At 30.6% G+C, this 23,139-nt stretch overlaps 1 protein-coding gene across 1 annotated transcript in view; it reads right to left on the bottom strand.

Annotated features, from left to right (window-relative positions):
- Positions 1-280: 280 nt before the first annotated feature.
- LOC113404125 (uncharacterized) overlaps positions 281-23,139 on the bottom strand; it is a 51,991-nt gene continuing 29,132 nt past the window's right edge. Inside the window, exons 8-11 of the mRNA XM_026644899.2 lie at positions 18,867-19,018; positions 16,828-16,926; positions 16,109-16,276; positions 281-641 (exon numbers count right to left, since the gene is read on the bottom strand). Coding sequence (XP_026500684.2) covers positions 514-641; positions 16,109-16,276; positions 16,828-16,926; positions 18,867-19,018 — 547 coding nt within the window. The 3' untranslated portion in view covers positions 281-513. The remainder of the gene's footprint in view (positions 642-16,108; positions 16,277-16,827; positions 16,927-18,866; positions 19,019-23,139) is intronic.

Here is a 23,139-nt window from a genome sequence, read left to right as displayed (position 1 = left end):
CGAATGAAAATCAGCCACATGCGTGAAAAACCCGCGCCGCCCTGCAACCGCCCTGCAATGGTGGAAAAAGCTCCAAAACAGAGGAGGCCTCAGCTAACAGGCTAAGCTACTATTCAAATTCTTTTAACAACAATTTTTACGCAAATGACTTGCTGATGTATTCTGTAAATATTCGATATAAATGTTAACGAAATAAAAAACATATTAATTTATTTTAATGTGACAGTTATTTTTTTATTTTTATTTAGTCTCGAAGTAAATAGGTATAAACTGACTTGTGACATCACGTTGCAGGTGGCAACGCCAGTGCACGATAACAATACGGGTCGCAACATATAATACCTAAGCTTATAAGCTTCCATTCAAGAGAAGTTACAATTTCTTTTTTTTTTTCATAAATGTTACAATAACGTCCAACAATTTATCTAGAAAAGTTGAATAACAAAATAATATATAAAAATGTAAACCGAACTGAGTTCTTCACTATTCGTCTGTATTTGTTATTGCGTTAAGTTACTTCTTTGCTGGAACATCTGGTACATCGAACTCGCTGACCTGAGCGTCAACGAGTTGCTTGCTTCGCAGCTTTATAATTGCATGGCTGGGCACATTCGGATCCTCCATTTCGAATTCAATCAAACCTGCACATTAAAAATGTATTACATTATCAATCGAATGAACGCAGACAGACACACAGGATATAAACTGACAACTGACAACAGCTAGACTGAGGCAATTTATAAATAACGAAGTGAATTAAATCGTTTCACAATATCTAGGATGTAAGTTTAGGATAAAGGGCGTATTAGTTGGAGAAAGGAAATAATTGTACAATTCTACATTCTCATTACTTTATATGTTACGAAGAGTAAAAAATAAATAAACGCTATTTATCTGGTGTTTAATGAAACAGAGATTTTGCTCTTTCGGATGTCATAAATTTGACATTCGAAAGAAGAAGACAAAACATAAGATATAATTGTCTCCTGAATGTCAGGAATCCATAGGAAAATGATATCAGCTACTTATATATCTGTCCAACCACAAGAAGACAATAGAAAAAAAAATCGGCTATTATCTATAATAATTGGTCGAGAGCGTATATCGCGTAATAATCTAGGAAATTAATTAAGGATTTGCAAAAAAATTGGCTTTTGAACGTCGACGAAGCTGGTAAAATAAAATCGTATATTAGTAGTTAAGTGTTTTATTATAAATAAAAATATATTAATCAAGAACTGTTATTAATGCACAATATAATTGAGCCATTAATCAGTTACGTAGATACGTAAATCTAAGGCTTATTGTTTTCCTTCTTCGATTGGAATAGGTCACTTATGTTATATGTAATTCTGTAATATGTTAATATAATATTCAATGTGAACAAGTGTTTATCATCACAACAAAGTATTATAAGTTGATATATTGCTTGCATGAAACACAAAGCCGACTTCTCTGTGTACAGCCTTGATGACTTAACACTTTTTAAAAATAATGATAAGGCACCTTTTCCGAAGGCCCATGAGAACGTTACGGCAGGCCAAGCATCACGCGCAACATTTAACAAAATCATTACAAAATTGGAAAAAATCTTGTTCATATTTATAAATAAGAATCTATATAGGTAGTAATACGTGAAGCAAAAACTTTGTACCTCTTTTTACGAAAATTACATTCACTCACACACACACACACACACACACACACACACACACACACACACACACAAGAATAATGACTCTATCTTTGTAATCCATATAGCACTATAAAGAATAATATGAGATTTAGATGCATTTATTAGTAAAGGAAAAATTATCTCATATTATATTGTACGGTTAAATTCAATGCACTCTGTATCAAGAATACGAGTGTTTGAAAGATTCACATTTATTGATATTGGAAGTAAGAAATTGATTTGTGGTATAGAGATTATTGGTTTTATCGAAGATTGCTTTTCTAGACAGACATGAGAATGTTATAAACTTATAACTCTGTTGATATTATGCCTCGAGAAACAGGGACTTCAGTAATATAATGTTTATTTGAAAACTATTTCATGATTCAGTGTCAATTTAATTTCTACTTACATCTAAAATGATAAAATAAAATAAAATTTAAATTAAATTCCATATAAATACTATTTTTATAAATGGGATTCTCGACTAAGCGGCTGAAATTTTTTAATATAATTTAGTATGCTATAATTGAATGAGTGGATAGATCAATAAGAGCATACGAGGCTGGGTAAACAGGCGAAAGGTCCACAGAAAATTATATTTCTAAAATCATAGTTAAAAACTTCTATTAATTCTTGAAACTAAATTTTAAAGATAATTTTCAAGGTTAAGTATTCCATTTCTTATGTCTGTGGTTGCTATAGAGTTACGATAATTTCACTATCAAAAAATAGTGATTTCAAAACTGATTAAATAAATGTTATTGTCTAGACATATTGTCAGAGTGAATAGGTTTTCAACGATTTATTGAAATGAATCATTGATGTATCATTACGGTGAGTTTTCTTTTATAATTAAGAGGCCAGATTAAGAAGATCGTTAATTGTTGTATATCAAATATGCCAAAAAGAAATTTGCTTGATGGTTGGTTTGATAAGGTATCCCCGCATCACTTATTCCATCGCCAAACAACAACAAAAATATTCTGTACTCTTTTATTTCAACGGGCACCTCAATCCTATATAATTTCAAAGGGTAGTCGCTTATTCTAAAAAATAAGCTATTTTCTTAATTATACTTTATTTGTAACTTGTGCCATTCCTTTATTCATACGCCTATTTTTATCTACCACTGAAGTCCACCATACAGTAAATGAAATGATATCTTGGGGAAAATCTAAGCATAGCCCTCGCCATTGCTCTTTGAGTCTCCTTATCAGGCGCTGAGTACGCCCTCTGTTTCGTAAATCATTATTGGCAACACTCTCTTTTCCAATACGTTCAACTTGAGGCACTGTAGTATTTGGGAAGAAGAAGTTACGTAGCTTCCCAAAGGCAGACGACGACCTCGACCTCTTTTTCAAAATTGGACCTGCCTTGGTAGATGGTCTGTCTTAGATATATTATATAATCGTCTACAACTTCGAGTGCAGAGTCTTCAACCTTTACTTGGGTGCAATATCGACATACGTCACAATTTTCATTTTGTTCATGTTTATTTTTAGACTATGAAACCAGACGAGGCACTCATGTTTAGAACAACTATCTAGGCCAGAGTTTTTGACTTTGTAAATTATAATTTAGTCACAGAGAAATAACTGTTGACTGAAATACTTGGTGGTTGGACTTTGTGCAAGCCCGTCTGGATAATGGCAATACATAGTATTATTTGTTCTGATTTGAAGGGTGAGTGAGTCAGTGTAACTAGAGGCACAAGAGGCATACATACATCTTACTTCCCAAAGTTGCCATGTCGATAAAGTTTGTGACAATTTAAGTTAGACTGATGATATAGTGCTGCCCAGTTCTTTCGTCAATTTACTACGAAAGCTGTTATCTGAGTTGTATATCTCCGAAAAGCGAATTTCAAGTACCTATGGCTACAGCGAATACATTTGTGAACGACTAAGGTAATAAAAGACTTTTTATCTTCAAAGGTGGTATTTTATTAGCCACAAGCTCGTAACAGTTTAATTAAATGAAAATTTTAAAAAATCTTGTATCACCTTATATATATGTGCTGTATTAATGTTCTCCTTCGTTCATTTTGCAGGACTTGTGTAAGCACTACTAATTCAATTAATATGGATCCATTAATCGGTGTTAGTAATAGTTTTAAAACAGACACCTAGGTTAGTTATAGTTTGTTTATATGTTGTAAACAAGATATAGTTCAATAAATCAACGAAGTCGAAGAAAAATTTTCGGGACTTAGTGGCAAGTTTATCTATAATTGTCATATTTAAAAGTTGACGTACAAACTGCATATGATATGTTATCCATCATAGTGCGTTCTCTAAAAGAACTCTGTGATGATAAAGACTTGCTCACATTGAAAGAAACAAAGATATCTTTGCAACCTGACGGGGCGTGTTTTATTGGTTGTAAGTATCTACTGAGTTAAATCAGCGACGTAGATATGGGTGGTATAGCTACTAATTCTGATATAACATTTGATTCCTTCTCTTACCACAGAAATATAACGGCAATATGTTGTTGTTTGTTTGTTTGTTAATTAATATTGAAGATAAATGAATTATCTCAGAAAAATAATCACTTGTTACAGGCTACAAACGTAACCATAACTTTTGTAAACAGTGGATGTTAAGTTTACAATTTTCAAAAATCAAATCTATATCAATTTTAATAAAATAAGTAAATAATTATATTTAAGCTTACTAGATAAGATGATTACAATAAAAGGAAAAAAAAACAAGCAACACAAATTACCGAACTCTGCGTGTAATACTATAATTTTGAAAATTACTACACCATTTAAACCTTGGCCAATTGTTAAAATGTTTGATAACATACGTAGTTCAATGATTTCGTATCAAAGTGTAATGGAGTTTGAAAATTCTTGGTACCGGCATGCGAAGAGTTTGTCACAAACAAGAATTTATCTCTAACATATACGAAGCCTCGCAACGCAAAGATGCCGTATATTATAAATCCGAGGAATCTTTAGCATTCCAAAGATATTTGATCAGCATTTTTAGACTAAATGGAATTCAAAAAGTAAAATTGTATCGAACAATTTTAACGATATAAGCCACAATACTAGATAAAAGTAAGACTATAAAATATTAAAATTACAACATTAACATTAACAGCTTGTAAATTTCCCACTGCTGAGCTAAGGCCTCCTCTCCCTTTGATGAGAAGGTTTGGCGCATATTCCACCACGGTGCTCCAATGCGGATTGGTGGATACACATGTGGCAGAATTTCGTTGAAATTAGACATATGTAGGTTTCCTCACGGTGTTTTCATTTACCGCCGAGCACGAGATGAATTATAAACACAAATTAAGCACATGAAAATTCAGTGATGCTTGCCTGGATCACCTCGGCTTTCAAATATAGTAGTAGATTATCTATGACTCTAGAGAATGTTAAGTAAAAATTTAATACATTTCAAATCTCTAATACTTATTTACAAGATACGTTTGCACTAAGTGCACTCAGCTCAGATAGCAAAATTGGCGTCAAAAGCTCATTAATGTGTAATTATCGATTTCAGGCAACGGGAGCATAACATCGTTACGGAAGTTTAGTTAATCAACCGCCCTGGGGTTATCGGCTTATTAGTCGCGGTTTCCTTTTTGTGAAATTTATCTCAGAGAGATTTTTAAAGTAGGAAAATACCTATATTCACGCTCAAATGCACGTTACTGATGGTAAAGCTTTAAAGATGTTGTTGATACCTTATTAGTTTATTATGCCGTCCACTACCAAAGTACATATTTTTATTTACCTAATAAATGACATAAGATTTTGGTCCCGTAGTTGATGGACTACTGCCAGTTTAAGTAGGTTTATTTATATACAGTGGCAATTAGTGAGCAGAATTCTTTATCGAATATAAGATGGAACATTCGTTTTACCCTGAATGTCTGAAAAAAGTTCCCATCATGAGATGCCCGTCATTTATGAAACATCAAAGTTAATAGTTTTTGAATTAATTTATAATTAAGTAAATCAAATAATTTAATATAAAGTTCCACTACACACATAATAACAATTTTTTCTCATACAAATTAGTATATTTCGTAGGTTATTTGCGAAGCAATTTTTTCCAATTCATTATTATTGATACTTTTTACATATTACTACATTCTGATATACCTATAAAGCAGTTATGAGATCATAACCATTTACCATGTGCAGCGATCGTCCCATAATCACTGTAACAAAAATCGGCTTACGCTATTAATATATAAGATTAAAATTATTTTTAGACAAGAACGTTTGAATGAATACTTTACAAGATATAAGTAAGTGCACAAATTACTTGCAACGAAAACCCCGTTCGCTGGTGATCACGTGATCGGACAACTGGCTGTAACAATGATCTTGCAAGTTAAAATTATCCATAATTTAATCTATATCCAAATGATATTTATGGACAAATTTGCCTTTGTTTCACAATAAAATTATTATTCATATTTTATATTTATGACAAATTTATATAAACTAATAACTAAATAAATGTTATTAAATAAATTCACCCCCTTCATATTTTTTGCAACTATGTCCAGCCAGGGTTGGGTTGAATCGATATTATATCGATATTACGATATAATTTATCCGGTATAATATCGATATCATCTAAGAAAAAAATAATAATATTAAAACAAATCCCTTAATTATTCATCATCAAAAATATATTTAGTAGGTTTTAATTACTATATAATAAAACAAAAGTCCATGATTGAAAATTCAAACGTACTTTTTCAATTCTATTATTAATATTATTTTTTGTTTCTTATTTTATCATCACTCATTATCGCTGTACCAATGTTATGTATGAACAATTGTACGTGGGAGTTTAAAGAGATAAGCACGGCAAATTTTTAACAGCTATATTCTTGGGACACGTGTAGATTCGCCAATGAAATGAATACAGAATTATTTCATTGCGTTAGTCTATTTAAAATTAATATTGGAATGTTCTTAATAAGTCCTTTTGTTACTTAAATTATAATTGTAGCTTTTTTTGTAAAACATTCTTGTGTAAATACAGTTCTGTACGTTATATTTTCATTAGTCAGGGATTAAATTTGTAAATAACTTATCAATTTATTCTCAATGAAACTTGTTTTAGTGAGCGACTAGATTTATTTTGTTGTGAATATTTGTTTCTTATTTATTGATATTATTATTGGATTGCTGCATATACGACGAATACGATGACATTTCTGCTTACTTTTTATGTTTTGCTTTACGGATACAGAGAACCAATAAAGGCAACAAGGATCTAGACTTTTAGAGTAAGCAATATACCGTGTAATGAGTTTTCGAAAGTACTATCAAATCCTTTACGCATACATCAACATGCTCCGACAACCAAATTACATAATAATTTACGACGCCTAGTTGAGTCTTGAGTGCAGCTTATTCAATTTAAGATCTTTTAAATTCTCAGTTTTTGTACCAAAATCAAAAGCCACACGTGGATGACGGGTATCTAATACATATACAATGCGAATCCGTTAAATTGATGTAGTTAACATAAATATAAGGTTACAATAAAGTGACATGATTTACGATCAGGATTATGACATGGGCTAAAAAAGTAGTGTCTGGAGACTTGAGCCATCTCAGAGAAGGAGTATTAAAATAACTAATTAATATAATATCGTTAGTACGATTAAGTATTACATTTTGTCAATCGTTATAAAAACCTTTAATTAAATTTATAGGCAGGTCAGGTGGAAGATAAAAGATACATAAATTGAATACCTTTTTGTAATTTGGAAATATAAGGTTAATCCAGAGGTCCTCAACTTTCAGTTTCCCATGATGATTGACGGATAATACTTATATGCTCTTCATCATCACATCATCACATGACCCTTCTTAATACAGTATATCGACAATTAAGAAGTTCAATATCGAATACAATGATGTTAAAATTTATCTCAGGTAAGCATATACCGTCAAAATCACTGTTAAGAGGACAGTCCTTGCGGAACGCTAAAATAGCGCTTACTATTTTCAAAATATCTTAAAACTGGAGCATTGATTATGGATAAAAAAATAAATTCAGTATCTGAATAGATATATCTCAAGTTTCATCGGATGATATTTATAAAATATGTATCAATAACTTAGTAAATTCATCGTCAATATCACTCCAAACACTGAAATCGACCTTTTCTATTAACATTTTTTAAGCTATTTAGCGGCTAGTTTATACATGTATTTTTGGTTAAATGGGGACACAAAAGTGTAAATAATAAGTTCACCATATTCAATTTCTATTATATCACACAATATTATAGTAATTTTTATTTAAATATTGCTTACTTTTTGGCATTCGACGTTCATACTTTTTAGTATGGAGAAAATAATTTGACGGTTTTGACTTATTATTCGACATTTCTGTCAATAAATTTTCAGTCCCTCCCCAGAGCTCAAGGTGGGAGCACGTCAGTTTTTATTTCGAGCCGAGTCTTATAATTTCGCGAAACATCTACGCACACATAGACAAGTTAGCATAAGGGTGGGGAGCGAGTGTCGTGGGACGCAATTGTTTATTTTTACATTTCAAGAAATCAGATGAACTAAGTAAGTACAATGCGAAAGTAGTTCCGTCTGTCTCGCTTTCATGCCAAAACTACTGAACCGATTTAAATAAAATTTAGTACACAGATAGTCTAGAGCCTGAGAAAGGCCATAGAAATTTTTAATTGGATGATTAATTAAAAAATGTTGTTAATGGCTGAAAAGGGGGAAGAAGGAACTTAATTCAAGACAAAAGAAAAAGAGAGGTAAGCAAATAGAAAGCGATGACGACTGTACAATGATGCCGTACAAAATTATTGTAAACATCTCATTTATACTGATTGTAAAGTTTAGAATAATCAAAAAATAAACGAAGGATGAACGATTTCATTTTTTGTTATTTTTCTAAAGAAAGATTTATCGACTATTAGTCAAGTCACATATTATTAAGTTAGTTCTTTGATAATAATAAATATTTTTGTAATAATTAATAAACAATTAACGATTTTAATCGGCTTTTTAATTACCTTGTATGAATCTACCCTATGGCCTACGCAAGTACCCCATTTACTGTACGAACGTACCCATACCATACCATACCCATACGTGGGGTACATTCGTATAAATATTTTATGTAGAAAAATGCCTATAACCCTTTAAACTTTTGGCATAATAGTTTAGGACTTTTTGTAACAAACTATATTATATTTGTTACACTTAAGTACCTAAACTAGGTAAATATGATAATTAATCATATAGTAAAAAAATTAAATCTAAAAAGTGTACGACGGGTAACCACTTTCCCCTAATGTCGAATTTAAAGTACAAAATTGTAAGGATGAACATAGTTAATACCTGAATGTACTTGAATGTAATGTTATTTTTGCACTATCCTGCTTATTTTTTTCTCTAAATTCGAAATTTAAAACAAACGCCAACTCATACCATTACTCATGTCGTTTAGTTCGTCTGCTTAATTTCTCATTATTTAAATGCTTAATTAAAATAGTGCATAGTGCTAAGCAAAAACGGTTGATATAGATTCCATTGTGTATTGATGCTATACTTAGTTAGTACCTTTCATGGCCAGATACCGTCAACGGCCCACCCTCCTGATTTTTGTGTAATATAAAATAGTTTTAATTGAATTATTTCATAAAAATACTTTGTCTATAGTTTCTAGTTAATTAAAAAAAATCATTTGATATTAATTTACCTCCGTTATTTTTATTTATAAAATTTAAATAATTTACGCCCTAATTCGGTATACCTACCAACCTTAAAATATCCAGAAAATAGTAATTATTTAGTTAGGCGAATGCAGTTGAAACAATAAAAATCATAATGTATATATTAAGCATCCTAATGCACACTGACCGCACCCTATGCTAACAAATAATTTATAATTGTGTTTGCGAGTGACAACCTCATAGCTAATACATTACTTGTAATTAAATGTATTTTTATAAATCCTACGTTATGAACGCGCAATGAAAATTTAATTTATCCGTTGCACCGGAAACAAGCAACTAATTGTCTCCGGGGATGCGTAAGTTACACTGCACAGTGCAACTTTATTATTGGAAAGTACCTATGTGTGTATTCTAAAATAAATTCCCACGCTTACAAACTACGCTCTTAAGTACATTTAAATAAAATTCACTCAATTTAGATCTAATTCTTTTTAAATTTTGATATAATATTAACATAATTAATTATATAGTTTAAGATTAAATTTATCATTCAGATCGACATTTAACTATTGCACATAAAATGGATTAAGATAATTTATTTAAACACTTCATATTTTAATACAGTAACAATCAGCTCCGTCGTTCTTACGCACATAATATATACGACCAAATTTAACCCTATTTGGGTTGTGTTTTAGATCTTTTGCTTTGAGTCTTATGGCTGCATGCAACGCCTTACATTTCGGCGAGAGATGTTCGCTTACGTTTATGTTAGACTTGTTGCACGTCAAACCGAATTGATACGATCATTTTTCTTCTTTGTGAGTTTTGTTAAGACGATAACATGCTAAAAATACCTGGTCTCTTAAAAGTGGAGTTGAGAGTGTGATCAAATTGTTGCGTGGAAGATCTAATTTATTATTAAACTTAGCAAATTTTCTACAAGAGATAGTATCTGACTCATTCAATTTTAAATATATGCTTTCGCATACATTTTTATATATCGCCACAAAAAGCTTGTATTTCAAAATTTCGAGCGCGGGTCATCCCATCGATCGATTATATAAGTAAGGATATAAGTTTAATTGCGCTAATTTTATAATAATAATTACTAAAAATTATATGACGATCATCGATGTAACATATACATAAGTATATTAGATTTTAATAACTGAAGAAATTGAAATAATATTCTATATTCATAATTTTATGTATATTTCGATAACATAGTTTTCATTAATTCATATACACGGTCTAACATTTCCCGATTCATTAGAATCACTTGACTGAACACATTCGCGAGATATTCGAAAACATGTTGCAACACCAAGATAATTGTTCCACGTAATGTATCACATATTAAAACTTTTGTCTAGTCCGTTTATTTTACATACATATTTACTGTAAAGTTACGTCACAGTTATCAAAAGTCTGTTCGAAATTTAAAAGATCGGTTAATAGATTTGGTGGTACATTAAATGTTCAGGAGGAAATTTTGATTCCGGCAAAGTTATATGAAACCTAACTAAAAGTCAGAAACGGTATCAAGTCAATGCAAGTTAGTCTAACAGCAATATACATTTCACAAAAAAAAAATTATATTATGAATATCACAATTCAATAATAGGTACTTAACCTACTCGGTTTGTACTACTATTTGGATTTACATGCGTATATTGTAGCATTTAGCTTCAATTGATACCGTAACTTCAGTGCTAATTGTATTAGTTAGTTACCAAAGCTATTTGATTGCTACGTTTAGTAGTAGCTGTTAATTCTGGTAATAATCCAGTCATATATTTATATTGATTTAATTATTTATTCTACGACATTAATATTACAAAAAAAAAATGTTTTTATCATCAACATTATTAGGTTATATATACTAAAAACCTGAATTGGTTTTTGTAGGAACGAGTGGTATTTATTAAAGAGTTTTACTGGTACTAGTATATAATATTAACAGGATTTTTAAATCTCGAAAAGCTATCGTTTCTACCTTTTTATGGCTATAGAACTAGCCTCTAAGGATTTTTTGGTGATTTTATTTAAAAATACGAGAGAAATGTATTTCTATAATTAAAATGTAATATAATAACTTTAAGAATTCTAATTGTATTTTACAAATTAGAGAATTTTTTAGTTACATGCAATTATTAATTTCGCATAATATATAGGTATATATTTAGGAGATTCCTTTAACTATACAACTGGCTGGAACGAATAAAATAAAAAAATAAAACAAAAGCGCGCGAAAACGTATAAAGCCGTCATTACTTTTGCTTTTTGGGCGCGGACAGTAAGCTCAATATTGGCGCGACTTGTAAATTGTTAAAAGTGTTATTTGTGAATATTTTTGGATTTGTAAGCTCAACTGAGTAAGTTATTTAATTAAATATGTATGAATTGGTGGTTTATTTATGTTAAGCTAAATTCGAAGGAAACTATTTTTTTATTAGTAACTTGTTTAAAGTAATTTATATTCTTGTTTTTTTTTTTAATTCTATTTCACTTCTGTACGCTAAATATATATGTATATTTGATGTTCCTAAAGTGGTAGAACTATGAAGACAAAATTAAAATAGAATATAATATTAAATAATTAATTAATAAACAGAGTGGAGAGTTATAATTCTATCGCACTGGCAGAATAACTACCACTTTTTACTGAATTCATTTATATAATATTAATAAGTATATAATATCAAAAAGTATTTAATAACTAACCAATAACATAAATAAATTCATAAAAGGCAATTTAGATTTAAAAAAATATTAACAAAAAATATTATCATCATCAGCAACCAATGCTACACAGAAGCCTCTCCCAAAGTGCGCCTGTAACACCTGGCTGGAGGTTGCTCTATATTGCGTTTGCGATATACGGTCTTCACTTTAAGACTCGTCTGCTCAATGGTATGCCATACGCGTTTAGCTCACTTTCGTTTTAATCTACTAATTATTTCTAGTCTCTCTCTGTATTAACGTAAGTCTTGATTTTATCCTTGAGTTTGTGGACTAGTCCCAAAATGACAAAAATTTCGCCACCTTATGTCATTTTAGGTATTGGAGACGATTTTTTTGAAAATCTTCTTTCTCAAAACATTGCGATATACGTTACTTAAGGACTTGATGTAAGTGATACTTTATTATAAGTATAGATCTCTTCACTCATGAAGACTTACTTCTCCAATGTTAAATTATCGGCGTGAAGTTTTTTGCATACAGCTTCGTTTTGGTGTTTAAAAACTTCAAAGATTTTACAAGATATCGAATTTTGAAAATAATTTTCTCACACATAATTTATAAATATAAAGATTTTTTATTAATGACATAAATAAATAAATAATAAATAGACGTCAATGACTAAATAACGCCGTAATTTTAATATTAATAATTTAGGCATTATTTAGTCATTGACGTCTATTTATTATAGAAAAAAATCTTTTGATATCTTTATTCACCAATACAATTTTCAGTAACGCCATAGATATTTGATCTATACATTTTAATAAAATTTTAGCCATTTCATGTCACTTCCTAACTTTTATCGAAATATTATTAAAATAGACAATATATATATGACGCGTATAGATTTGGTTTCCGATATATTTTTTTTAGTCGATATGCAAGCGAACCGAGCAATTATTTCCTTTTGAAGTCTACCGAGAACACGCCCTATCCATCAATTTAAATTGTCATTCGAATTTTACTTTGAAAAATACATGGCTCCTGATATACTCGTATGTATTTTTAATTTTTATTTGTTGGTACGTGAAATTCCAATTTATTACACTTTTTTAGTTACAGAAAAAACAGTCACATGGTGTAGTTAGCATGTACATCCGTCTATAATAATATTCATTTTTTTAAATATATTGAAGATTTTGAGGAAAATATATATTATCTAATAAATTTATCTCACCATAAACATATATATTATATTAATAATTCAAATTTTGCCAAACAAAAAACATTACACAATATATTTTTTAAATAATTCATATAACTCACTTGGGAGCAAGAGGTCTTAAATTTTATATTGATATAGCCTAACAAAAATATTTAAGGATTCGTCATCAACCTACTACTTCGATACTGTACTTACAGTATATAAGTAGTACATAGATGATGCTGATGCAACTATTAGCGACAAATTACATAATACATAAAAAAAATATATAAATAGTGTTTATCAATATATTTTTCAACGCAACGCCGCTACGTAGTCTTTACCCGCAACTGCTCAGTGCGCGAGTACAAGATGAAGTTTGAGTTCGAATGTTTTATTTACTTTCCTAAAAAAGCGCTGTGTAGTCCAGTCAATAAAGCCCAAAATCCCTAACAAATTTGTAACTCGGCGAAATTTTGTGGGTTTGTTTAGTAAGGTAAAATAACTTACCGTGTGATTTTGCAGCGTCGTGGGTTGAAGGGAAAGGGTTGAAAAGGGGTGAAAAGCGTTTTATTTATAATACCATTGTTAAAAAAATTAGTAACACGCTGCAAATTTGCAATTATCATAATTTATAGCATTTTGCAACATATATTAAATTTGCAACGTTTTGCAACATACGGAACATTGTTTATTATTGAAAAACATTGATATTTGTGAATAACAGGGCAAGTAAGGTCGACTATACTATATGGAGACTATTAAATAGAAGAAAGCTTGGAATTGTGCAAAATGTTAATAATTGATGTATTGCTAGTGTAAGTGCAGTAAAAGAGACTATACCCAATATATTTTTACTGTAATAAAATCAATTCTATCAACGACTGTATTTTATTACAGAATGACTTAAATAATCTCTTTAATTATTTTAATAAGATTTGACTATTAATGGTTTTTTTAATCTGTTTTTTTGGGACCTTTTAGCGACAAAGCTAAATGTCAGTCCCATCGTTCCCTTAATAACATTTCCACTCTCTTATAATATTATAAAATGCAACTCCATATCATTCAATTCAATCTATGTATTTTTTAAATAACATTTGTTTTAAAAGGGTATTTGAAGTTAAAGACCTAGGCGTAGTTTTAGGCTCCAAGCGTAATTATGCTTCTCACATTTGCTACATAACATCCAAAGATTATTGCATGCTTGGATTTATTTTAAAAGTTGGTAGGGATATCAGACAGTGCTCAACTTTGGTTCTGCTCTATATCTCATATGTTCGGTCTACTCTTGAGCACGCCTCTACTGTATGGAACTTATATAAATGACTCCATACAGTTTTATAGAGCTGAATCTTCTGCGAACATACAACTTTTGTCTCCTCTTATTTTACGTAGACAAGCTAGAGACCAGCCTTTATTAAATAAAGTGATAAACAGTTGTATAGAATCAACTTTCCCATAGTCTAATAAAGAATTTAGTTACTAGTAATATTCTTATAGCGTAGCTATAAAATTATAAGAAAGTCTATTTTAGATATTGATATTATATTTGAAAAAAATATGTATTCTTTTAAAAATAAGGTAAATTAGATAATTGTTTTTTTTTTATAAAAATATGTAGCGACAAATTTTATTTAGTCTGTAATCAATTTGTCAATGTAGTCTTTAATGCCTTATAATCTGTTTTAATTTTTCATTTTTTCTCTGTGTCTTTTAGTACATGCATTTAATGTTATTCGTAATTTGTATTAGCTATCCTTTAGTATACGTTTATTTATCTCATTTGATTGTATAATATTACTTATTTGGTTTTATATATGTTAAGTATTTGTAAAATTTTAATAATTGTGTAAATAGTATCACTGGAAACTTTACTATTTATTATACTATTACTAATATTAACTAAGCTATTTTATCTAATTATATATGTTACCTAACATACATTTGAATACTTTGATAATAGTTTTTACGCGTTAGAGAGAAGTCGGTCTGTTAATATTCAGCGAGCGCCGTCGGGTTAATATAAACGTTAGAATAGAATAGTAAAGCAGTACTTGATAGAGTATGTGTAAAAGCTGTTTCACAACTATGCAGTTCCATCTATAGGATTATGTCTATGAGATGTAAATTGCACAAGTTGATCGCATACAAGAGTTTATCCTTTGTATCCCGAGGCCACAATCTGTCTCTTATTTGACTGAGAAATAGATTACAACATAGAGACGAGAACATTGAACAGTCTTGTATTATAATTAGTAAGATGATTTAATTTTTATACTCTCAATATTATTATTATTGTTTTTATTTATTTATTAAATCAAAATGAATAGTTACATGCTAATCTAACGCTTCAGCTCATTTGGGTTTAAGCGCTGATAGTGATATCTTTTGTAAAGAGCTCATCCTTTAAAGTAATTATTAAAATCAGTATCTTACTTTGTCTTAGCAATTATATGTCTAACCTGTCAATTGTCTATGGGAAAATCTTATTGTCTTTGATTAGTGTATGAATAGAGTCTATGCCGGATAACTATATAATAATAATTAATTCGTATTTTATTTGTTGGTAGGGCTTTGTTCAAGCCCTTCTGGGTAGGTAATCATCAAATATTTTACCACCAGTTCCGGTTTGAAGATTGAGTGAGCCAGTGTATCTACAGGTACTAAGGAAAGAATGTTTAACATTTCTTACAGTGTCATTGTTTATAGGCGATGGTGACCACATACCACGTGGCCCATATGCACGTCAATTAGAAGTTAAATAACAGTGATAATAATACACTTTGAGAATGATTTTCTGATTCTTTCCTATTAAATGAATGCAAATATAAACTAACCTCCTTCGGCTACCGCCTCTTCTCTATAATTATCTCTCATAAACCTGGCGAGTATGTTGTGGTAGAAAAGACGAGCGTTACTCTTGACTTCATCGTCCACTTCCATTTTGGAAACCGCCTGGATCAGCATGTTTATCTTCTGGCGAGCATTTAGGAGCAGTTTGTCAACTGTGACAGATGTTAGAAATAAACAGTGAAATGGTAAATCTAGACAAGAACGTCTTCTTAAAAAAAAAACAGTCGTTGCGTTACGATACAATGTTCGATTAATTGTGATTATCTTATCGTATAAAATCGAGTCAACTTAAGAATTATTCGTAATTGTATTATTAGTGATTCGGAATTCATATTATGAAACCAATTTTATGATATGTTTTTATTTCGTTTATTTATTCAGACTAGTTGTATACATATATATTTCTTGTCGACCATTTAAGTTTTAGCAAGATATATTCCTAAAACACTAAAAATAATCTAGAATAAAGTCCAATACATAAAAAATGTATGTATTTTTAAAATGAATACTCTTAATTATCGCTTTAGACGCCGTTATGTCGTATTACGTTTCTCTATCGAGAATAGCGTACTGAAGTTAAATAGAAATATATCCTTGAACGGTTAAATTTAATTAAATGCCTGACTAAATATTGCGATTAACGATGCGAAATCGAAGACGCCTGTTGTATTTGACTACGATTGTTTTGCGAAAATCTACTTACAGTCAGCTTCGAGTTCGGGTACCGGCTCTAGTACATCATCGAGTGCATATTGTAGGGCTGAGGGTGCACCTTTCATCGGCCTTTGCACGTTTGGTGCTCCTATTGAATTACCCTAATATTAATTTATTGTAATTAATTAAATATAAATAAAACAATGAACGAATAATTTAAAACTAAAATAAGGTCTCTAAAGTTTTTATTAGAGTCCCTTATTGAAAACTTAAGCGTTAAAATTGAACAGTAATAACTTTGTTAGGGGTAAGTGTTGCTTTTATTTAGAATTTTTGCTCGTGAACACTCTGCACTTGACACCTTTGTATTGCTTTCTCTTCTACGTACAATGCGATGCGACAACTTTGTAATATAATGATTTCGATCAAACATACATAATACTCTACGTTTCAATTTAAAAATGAATATCGAGAAAGAAAATTTAACTACAGTAACAAAGGGCGTAGAATGTTAGATTAGACACTTAGATAATTTAACTGGGTGTTTGAAAGAATTAAAGAGCAAAGACATTAAATAAATAACTATTCAAAACAGCATGGTGACATCTTATTAAAAAAAAAAATGTTTTATTGTTGTACACTAGAGTCTAACGATGTGTAGATATATTTATTGCCAATCAATAAAGGGGGATTTGATAGTATAACATAGAATAATTAGTATAATTTGTTATGTATATATGTAATACATTGATTATACTGTATTACGAAAATTAGTCAGATCATTTGATCATATTAGGCCGTAATTGGAATAGAGCTAAATAGGTTTGAAACGCTTCAATATCCTAGTAGCCATGGACGTGAGCCCACTTGATGTTATATTGTATGTACGAGTGTATAGCTAGCTATGTTAAATATACTGAGTGAACTACTTACCGTAATATAATATTCTAGGTAAAACTTACGTAATATAATTTAATTAAAACAATTTAACGCTGCATGTTTAATTAATATTATTTAACGATTACATTTTAATTATTGCGTTTGATTAAAAAAATAAAATGTAACAATGAATTTATAATTATTTTACTCAAAATAATCGATTTAAAAAGAGATAATGTTTGTTAGCTCTTATTTGGCTCACTCGAGATAGCTTATTCGTGATCTCATTTTTATGCCGATAGTAAACGCAAACCAATTCTTTTAAATAGTTATGAATACTCTCCGTATTTAAAAAAATCACTAATGTCAGTCCTAGATTATGTGTAAATATAATTAATTATTCTGTTGACGTCTTAGATAGAGTAGAGCATTTCGCTTATAAATTAAAAAATATATTTAAAAAGTCACTTTGAATTATAATGTATTCATACATAAAATAATCTATGTTTAATTTTGAACTGGGTTTATATGCAAGATCAATTAAAATATTGGCAATTTTGCCTTATACTCGCTTTTAAGTAAAAGATCTATTAGATTTATTTGTCTAGGCTTATCTGAGTGGATACTTCCAAATATTTTACCATTCAACATTAATGCTTTGGATTGCTTTCTCAATAAGAGAGAAGATTAATTAAAAGTACAGACAACATAACGCAATGCATAACATCGACAAATGTGACCGTTTACAACCAGGAGGACAATTTGCTTTAGCTTCTAAAGAACATATTTACTTAAGCAAAATAATGTCTAGGATTCTTATGAAAATATTTGAACTGCTATCGACCTGCGCTAATTCGACCTCTCTCTAATACAACACCAACCAGGTATCTTTTGTAAACTAAGATGCGCATAATACAGTACATACAAAGTACATTTATTGTGGCAAATCACGTCACGTCAATGTATGTTTAAATATGTTGTGACTATTTCATCGCTTACTAGTTATGTAATTTGTCGGATTACATGGTACTCTTTCTCGAAAACGTTCCGGACTCTTACAGCCCTTCTTATAGAGCCTGTGGCAGTACTCCGTAGTCCGACAAATTGCTCCCCGACCCAGCTTTGCAAAACGTTGTCGGATTAACGTCGGTCAACTGTACTCATTTTAACCCTATTCGTATCTAGTCCCTTCGTTACTGTTTTACTTACCTACGCTAGAAAGGAGTTGGTTTATCTGCTGCAAGGAAGTCTTCATCTCAATAATTAGTCGTCCTTTCTCGTCAAGTTGTCGTGTAATATTTTTTTCTTCACGCTCCTCAACCTCAAGCTCAGCTCGAAAACGTTTCTTATCCTGTATGTACCTGCCAAATAAAGTAATAAAAAAATATAGTAAAATTTATATTACTTACTTACAAACAGACGTTTGGATACCTAACTAGTATCCAAATATCTATCGTTCAAAATACAGTCATAACATCAATATAACAAGGAAGTAATGTATAAATATATAGCCCACCTGAAGTTTCGGCAACCCTAACCGAAGAAGTAGACATAAAGTGAAGGACGCTTGAAATAAAAAGGGCTTCGTCAGAGATTCATTTATAAAGCTTTTATCGTAGCTAGTACTAGGGGAAGTGCAAAAATCCGCGGAATAGAATATCAAATATATTATTAATTTATATTATAATCACCATCAACTTAAATACATTTATGACATCAGAATATCGATGGTCTAGAAGACAAACGTGTATTAAACATGTATATACACGCATATTTTGTAATTGTTGACAGTTGAGGAGAATTGTTTTTAGTAAACTTTCTACATATTTTTTTCTATAAGGAATGCATACAGCATTGCCCACATTTTGTTTGGTATTTATTTGTATCATCCTGATATCCAAACTTAAATAGTGGACTAATTTCAGAATATCCTCTAAACTTTTGTACACTAAAGTTACATCATTATGATCACGTAACATTTTTATGAACTTTTAAAGTAGGTACATAGGCTTTTTGCTTTTATGCTGTTTCCCGACTGATTAGAAATTTAAAGTAATGTGACTTAACTTATTTGTCCAGCTTGGTAAGACTATCAACACTTAATACGTTTTAGAACCCCATGTTATTAAACAGTAAAAATACTGAAGAAGGTCGAATACTGGCAAAATCCTCCAGGAAAGTGCCAGGTGTAATTTTCATAATAGGTTATATTATGCGATTTACTGCGATGCGATTATACTAACTACTAATAACCTATTTGAGTTCAGGTTAATAGAAGAGAATGGCTTTTTGAAATATTGACAAGTACAAACGAAAGAACATGATCATATAGAGTTACTAACAGGCAGAGTGCGCAAATTAATTTATATTTTTAAAACACTAAGACATGTTGCTAATTTTTCAGTGATTAAAAAAAATTATTATGCATTATGCCAATCTCTCATTGTATACTGCATCTCATGTTGGGGTGGTGCACCAAAAACTACTATGAAACCCTTATAAATTGCTCAACGTGCCATCTTAAAGGTGGCAACTTTTCGGCCACATCTCTATCCAACCAATCTGTTATACTCAAATTGTGGGGTTCTTAGCGTAAGAAAATTATTCGTATTAAATTTAATTATATACCAACATAAGAGGATTCCGTACACTGCTATTGACAAACGACGCAAAAATAACATTTGTTGCTTACACACTCCAAAATTTGTTTTCACTAAACGATTCGGTTATTATCTTGGTCCTTACTTGTATATAATAAGCTGAATGCAGAACTGTTTATATATAAATTGCCACTAGCTCAGTGTAAAAAAATGGTATTTGCGTTCCTGCTTAACAAGACGTACGATGAAACAGAAAAATATATTACTTCTATAACCTAATTTCAACTGACCCACACACACTTACACGCACGCACACGCACGCACACGCACGCACACACACACACGCACACGCATATACAGTAACATGCAATAACACTCCCGCACCCACAAAAAAAAATCACACCTCTTAATTATTACCTATTTTAATTTAATTAATTATTTACCTATAAACATTTTACATAAGATACGTTTTGTAATACCCAGGCGATAGATCTCTAATGTATTTTAATTATCTCAACTTTCGGGGAGAGGACTGATTATCCTTAACACAGGCTATTTAATTTAGCCTAGCTAGGATAGCCAGTACTTGACCTGTTTTTCTTTTGATGACCATATTATATTACAAATTAAGTCTTTACTCATAGTGCAATCATGTAATAGTTTTATAGATGTTTTCTGTGTGAAATAAATAATAAAGAATGTAAAAACATGATCTTTTACTTTTTACAGTTACAAAAAAGCTGTAGTCATAATAATGACCGGTTGATTTTAGACTAGAACGTCATTGTTCTGAAGAGGCGGTGTTACTATTTTGCCCAATCGTATGAACATTTTGATTTTCTCTCTGGTAAACAAAGATGAACTCCCACTACAAACTGCTCCAAAATCTGTGTATATTTAACACTTATCACCAAAAATGCTTAGACACGTTGATTTGTTGTTTCAATGAATGCAGCATGAGTTTTGGTACCCATCTTGGTCTGACTTTAGTCATGTGAATATTATTATAGTCCTCAAAACTATAATATCTCATACTGAAACTAATGCAGATACAGAAATCTGATACTAGTACGTCAATTATTATCAACTTCGTTTGTCAACGTTCGCATTCAATAAGCTCAAAGTTGCTTCAACGTAAACGGTTCGACTTACTAATTGACGCGGACTGGGAAAGATTTTATAACGCACGATTGTTACAGATTTTCTTCAATATCGTCCTGTCTTAGAACCATAACTAAAAAACAAACATCGCCGTAGTCTTAAAATATTATATAGGTATATATTGTTTATTAATTTCGCGGATTTTTAATGCGTACGCTACACCGTTTATTTGTATTTTTTAAATTCTGTGACTACAATTTATTCTTTATTCAAATATAGCACGAAAATACGTAAGTGTCCCAAACGATGGCAAGACACTGCTTAATACTACCACCTTCACGAAAAGCCAAAAGCTGATAGCATTAATTTACCCCTCATCATGGACGCAAGATGTTATCGCCCTTGTACCTGTGATTATTCTCTCCCAATTCGAAGCTAAACATAGCAAAACAAAGTATAGCTGTTTGGCAGATAGAATCCCCATTGAGTAAACTGCCAGCGAACGAGTACAAAGTTAGCACTGGTAAACAATTATAATTACATATTATTTCTTATTTGCGAACTTAATAGAGACGACTATTAAATAAAGTAACCATTATGTATATATATATATATATATATATGTATTTACATTTGTATACAATGAACAGGACTGACAATGTATCAAGGAAATACAATCGAGCTCGACGTACAATTGTATTTTGTATGCAAATAATCTCTAATATCTCTTTGTTGTGTAATGGAATATACACTACAATACGAACGTTAAATCACTTCAATTCCGATAATAAGTGTATTACTTCATGCGACATATTTTCTCTTGTTTTCATTCATTTCGTGCTTAAAGAAAATTGATATAATGATAATTGTTTGATGATCTTTATAATATCAACGTAAATAATTAAATTTTATTTTCATTGTATGTCAATCACGTGAAAACTACTAAAAGTATCGACTAGTAGTAGAGACTATACAAAATCGACGCGGAATGTTCCGTAGATGCTTATGATTTTACTAACGCTCTTTCTGCCCAATCTCTTAATGCCCAGCGAAGCGGGAAGGCTTCAGCTAGATTTTTCTATAAAAGCCATAGAATATACTTTAACTAGCTGTTACCCGCGGCTTTGCCCGCGTAGAATATGAATATATTTACAAATTAACTTAAAATGTTACGTTAATGTAATACCTCTTTGTATACCGCATTGGTGTGTATTTCAGCCTTTAGGGTAGAATATCCAGAAACGCTTAAATGCGAATTGACTCATATTTAATCGGTAGCCCAAAAATAAAATTTCGACCTTCTAACTTCAAAATGACAGACTTCCAGACTAACCTGAATACGAAATGTTAACAACTATTTTGCCCTTTAGGCCTACAATATCAAGAAACGCTTAAATACATATCTACTCATTTTGTAATCAGTATCCCAAAAACAGTTTTTTGTTTTTAATTTAAAAAATGACGGACTTCCATAAAAACTTTCATCCCTTATTTCACCCCCTCACAGGTAGAATATCAAGAAATGCTTAAATACGTATCTACTGATTTTTAATCAGTAGCCCATAAATAAAGTTTCATGCTTCTAACTTAAAAAATGACGGATTTCCAGACTATCTTATATAAAAAATGTCCTATCCCTATTAAACCCCTTAAAGGTAGAATATCTAGAAACGCTTAAATACGTATATAATCATTTTTAATCAGTATCCCAAAAATAAAGTTTCATATTTTTAGCTTAAAAAATTACGACTTCCATAAAAACTTACAACCCTTATCTTCCC

Source organism: Vanessa tameamea, chromosome Z, assembly GCF_037043105.1.
Source record: "Vanessa tameamea isolate UH-Manoa-2023 chromosome Z, ilVanTame1 primary haplotype, whole genome shotgun sequence".
NCBI classification, from domain to species: domain Eukaryota; kingdom Metazoa; phylum Arthropoda; class Insecta; order Lepidoptera; family Nymphalidae; genus Vanessa; species Vanessa tameamea.
This window is presented reverse-complemented; position numbering and strand designations above follow the sequence as displayed.